Below are 4,093 nucleotides of genomic sequence, written 5' to 3'. Positions count from 1 at the left end.
AATCCTTGCGATACGGGGGTAGCCCCACAAGGGTTCATTTTTAACCACTTGAGGATTTTGAACGTAAGAGGTACGTCCTAAAATATGTCAACAACGTTTCTAAGACGTATCTTCTCCGGTCAGCTCCTCTCTCCCCCGCCGCTGTGCAGCATGACAGCTGGTAATTGCAGGGTGCAGTGCTCTTAGAGTGGCCCTTCTATGGGACCTCTGCTCAGGGTGCAGTGCTCAGTGGCCCTTGCATGGGACCTCTGCTCAGGGTGCAGTGCTCAGTTGCCCTTCTATGGGACCTCTGCTCAGGGTGCAGTGCTCTTAGAGTGGCCCTTCTATGGGACCTCTGCTCAGGGTGCAGTGCTCAGTGGCCCTTGCATGGGACCTCTGCTCAGGGTGCAGTGCTCAGTGGCCCTTGCATGGGACCTCTGCTCAGGGTGCAGTGCTCAGTGGCCCTTCCATGGACCCTCTGCTCAGGATGCAGTGCTCAGAGTGGCCCTTCCATGGACCCTCTGCTCAGGATGCAGTGCTCAGAGTGGCCCTTCCATGGACCCTCTGCTCAGGATGCAGTGCTCAGAGTGGCCCTTCCATGGACCCTCTGCTCAGGATGCAGTGCTCAGAGTGGCCCTTCCATGGACCCTCTGCTCAGGATGCAGTGCTCAGAGTGGCCCTTCCATGGACCCTCTGCTCAGGATGCAGTGCTCAGAGTGGCCCTTCCATGGACCCTCTGCTCAGGATGCAGTCAGTGCTCAGAGTGGCCCTTCCATGGACCCTCTGCTCAGGATGCAGTGCTCAGAGTGGCCCTTCCATGGACCCTCCCCTCAGGATGCAGTGCTCAGAGTGGCCCTTCCATGGACCCTCCACTCAGGATGCAGTGCTTTGAGCAGCCAAATGGCTGGCCTGTCACATGAAGACGTTAATCTTGTGTAAGCTTTGAATTGACTACGTTTGGTCTCCCCACTGTGATAGAGGAACACGTAAGGTGGGTGGAGGGGGATGTTCAATTTCAGGAGAACCTGAGAACAAAGTAAGCCGCCTTCCAGGGAACTTGGGGCCAAATTTTGGTATCTTCTTGTCTCAGTTTGATGACTTTCATCTGGTTCATGTCAAGCCGGGCAGATGTTTTCCAGATCTGTCTGTAGATGGCGCTGTATCACCGAAATCCTCATTGGTGTCATCCGTGTGTCTGTAACGTAGCGTGTTTGGTGTAATTGTGTGCCGTGGTGTTGATCTGCTGTGTTGGAAGATTTCATTCCATCTGTGTTTTTATGTAACATGTGGCTGATTCTTTCCTGTTTGTTTCAGGGGCCGTCCTACTCTCACCTCTCGGAGTTCGCCCCGCCTCCAACCCCGATGGTGGACCACCTGGTGGCTTCAAATCCCTTTGATGATGACTTCGGCGCTCCGAAAGTCAGCGCCGCTGCCTCTCCGTTCATGAATAACCCCGGCCCCTTCGGCAGCTACCGCATGCAAGGAGGAATGCCGCACCAGGTACCCCCAGGATATCCTGGAGGGCCACAGCAAATAAGACGCCAACATCCGCCCTACCCACCCAACCAAATGGGCCCCGGGTTTGGCATGCCTCAGAACCCCAACTATGTCCAGCCTGGAAACATGAACTTCTCCAACCAGCCGTTTCAGCAAGGCATGGGACAGGGCTTCAGCCCCCAGGGTGGGCAGATGATGCAGGGGCCAGTTGGGGGTTTTGGCCCTATGATGTCCCCCACCATGGGTCAGCCTCCCCGTGGGGAAATTGGGCCAGGTCCTGTATTAAACTCTCCCGGTGGTCCACCTTTCTCTCAGAGGTTCGGCTCACCTGGTCACCCCTTCGGACAGCCATCAATTCAGAGGCCAAGCCTTCCTCCCAATGCCAGCCCGTTTTCCGGGGCTGATCAAAACTTCCCTCCAGGGGTAGAGGACCACGGTAAGAACTTAAACCCTCCCAGCAACACCTTCAATCAAGAGCAGCACGTCGGCTCGCCGTCGGCTGTCAATGGCAACCAGCGAGCCTTCACCCCTAACAGTGCCCCGCGTGGGAACAGCAGCACGCCGGAAGTCAACAACATCCCCCCACCCAGCAAACCGAGCGGGAACTCTGGGCACCAGCCCCCTCCAGGACTTGTCTATCCTTGCGGAGCATGCCGCAACGAGGTCAACGATGACCAGGACGCCATATTGTGCGAAGCCTCTTGTCAGAAGTGGTTCCACCGTGAGTGCACGGGGATGACCGAAAGTGCCTACAGTCTGCTGACGCGAGAGGCCTCCGCTGTGTGGGCATGCGATTACTGCCTGAAGACCAAGGACATTCAGTCGGTGTACATCCGCGAGCCCATGGGGCAGCTGGTGGCCGCCAATGACGGGTGAAGGGATGTCATGGGCCCACGATCTAGCTATTCAGAGCTTTAATGACAGTGGGAAGGGACGTGGCTCGGACGTTCCTCACCTTTTAAGCCGGTCTGGGAGGAACATAAAGTCGTTTTGTGTCACTAAGAGTCTGTGTCCACCACTTAGACAGGGAGGGGGGTCAATATAAAAACCTGCATCCGTCACCGCTGGTGCCCACCCCTCCCAGAGTCTGCCATGGGCTCTTCCAATGTGTTTACTGCATTCATCACAGCTGGTGCCACCTTCGCCCAGAGTCTACCATTGTCTTCTCCAATGCTTTATAAGGTTTCATCCATCACGGCAGGTGCCACCCTTCCCAGAGTCTACCATGGTCTTCTCCAATGCTTTATAAGGTTTCATCCATCACGGCAGGTGCCACCCTTCCCAGAGTCTACCATGGTCTCTAATGGAGTCTGCCATGGGCTCTTCCAATGTGTTTACTGCATCCATCACAGCTGGTGCCACCTTCGCCTAGAGTCTACCATGGTCTTCTCCAATGCTTTATAAGATTTCATTCATCACAGCTGGTGCCACCTTCTCCCAGAGTCTACCATGGTCTCTACTTGAGTCTGCCATGGTCTTCTCCAATGCTTTATAAGGTTTCATCCATCACGGCAGGTGCCACCCTTCCCAGAGTCTGCCGTGGTCTCCAATTCTTTATAAGGTTTCATCCATCACAGCTGGTGCCACCCTTCCCAGAGTCTACCATGGTCTTCTCCAATGCTTTATAAGATTTCATTCATCACAGCTGGTGCCACCTTCTCCCAGAGTCTACCATGGTCTCTACTTGAGTCTGCCATGGTCTTCTCCAATGCTTTATAAGGTTTCATCCATCACGGCAGGTGCCACCCTTCCCAGAGTCTGCCGTGGTCTCCTCCAATGCTTTATAAGGTTTCATCCATCACAGCTGGTGCCACCTTCTACCATGGTCTCTACTGGAGTCTGCCATGGTCTTCTCCAATGGTTTATAAGGTTTCATCCATCACAGCTGGTGGCCCCTTCACCCAGAGTCTACCATGGTCTCCTCCAATGCTTTATAAGGGTTCATCCATCACAGCTGGTGCCACCCTTCCCAGAATCCACCATGGTCTCTACTGGAGTCTGCCGTGGTCTCTTCCAATGCTTTTTAAAGGTTTTTTTGTACAGGTCAAGAAAAAGTGCTTTGTTTATTGTTATTTTTATGTGTATGAGGTCCACATCAGTATGTGGTGGTATATTCCTGCCAATCTTTAGGTGTGTTGTCAGGGCTGCTGAGTCTGTTACATGTTGGGCATGCCGAGTGATCCAGAAAAAGAAATGAATCTTGCCGAATGGTTTTCCTGTGATTTATTCAGCTTTCAAACAAATCTGAACCCATAGCAAAATAGGTGTTCATTGGGCAGCAGGAGACCCTTTTGCTCGGCTGGTGCCCACCCCTCCTGGAGTCTGCCATGGTCTCTTCCGATGCTTTTACATCATCCATCCAGCACCCTACGCTTTTCAATCTCCTTTTAGATTGACCAAAACTGTAAAGCTTAAGCAAACTCTTCAGGTTGTATGCACCAGGGAAGGTCCCTCCACTACACAGATGGTGAATGGAGCTTGTCCACCCACGCTCCTCGTGAAGACTCAACAACAAAGCACAGCCTCGCTCGAACGACGTTGGCGGCTTTTTGATAAAACGTTATTGTTCCCGCCAAAGCACACCAGAGCCCTGCCCCAAAGGGGGGCTCCGGCATGC

At 53.6% G+C, this 4,093-nt stretch overlaps 1 protein-coding gene across 1 annotated transcript in view; it reads left to right on the top strand.

Annotated features, from left to right (window-relative positions):
- Window positions 1-2,578, top strand: part of PYGO2 (pygopus family PHD finger 2) — a 3,954-nt gene extending 1,376 nt beyond the window's left edge. The window contains exon 3 of the mRNA XM_018566409.1: window positions 1,294-2,578. Within this exon, the coding sequence (XP_018421911.1) occupies window positions 1,294-2,352 (1,059 nt within the window). The 3' untranslated portion in view covers window positions 2,353-2,578. The remainder of the gene's footprint in view (window positions 1-1,293) is intronic.
- The last annotated feature ends 1,515 nt before the right edge of the window (window positions 2,579-4,093 follow it).

This window comes from Nanorana parkeri, unplaced genomic scaffold (genome assembly GCF_000935625.1).
Source record: "Nanorana parkeri isolate BGI_ZX_2015 unplaced genomic scaffold, ASM93562v1 scaffold947, whole genome shotgun sequence".
Taxonomy (NCBI): domain Eukaryota; kingdom Metazoa; phylum Chordata; class Amphibia; order Anura; family Dicroglossidae; genus Nanorana; species Nanorana parkeri.
Note: the sequence above shows the minus strand (reverse complement) of the source record. Positions and strands in the feature narration are given on the sequence as shown.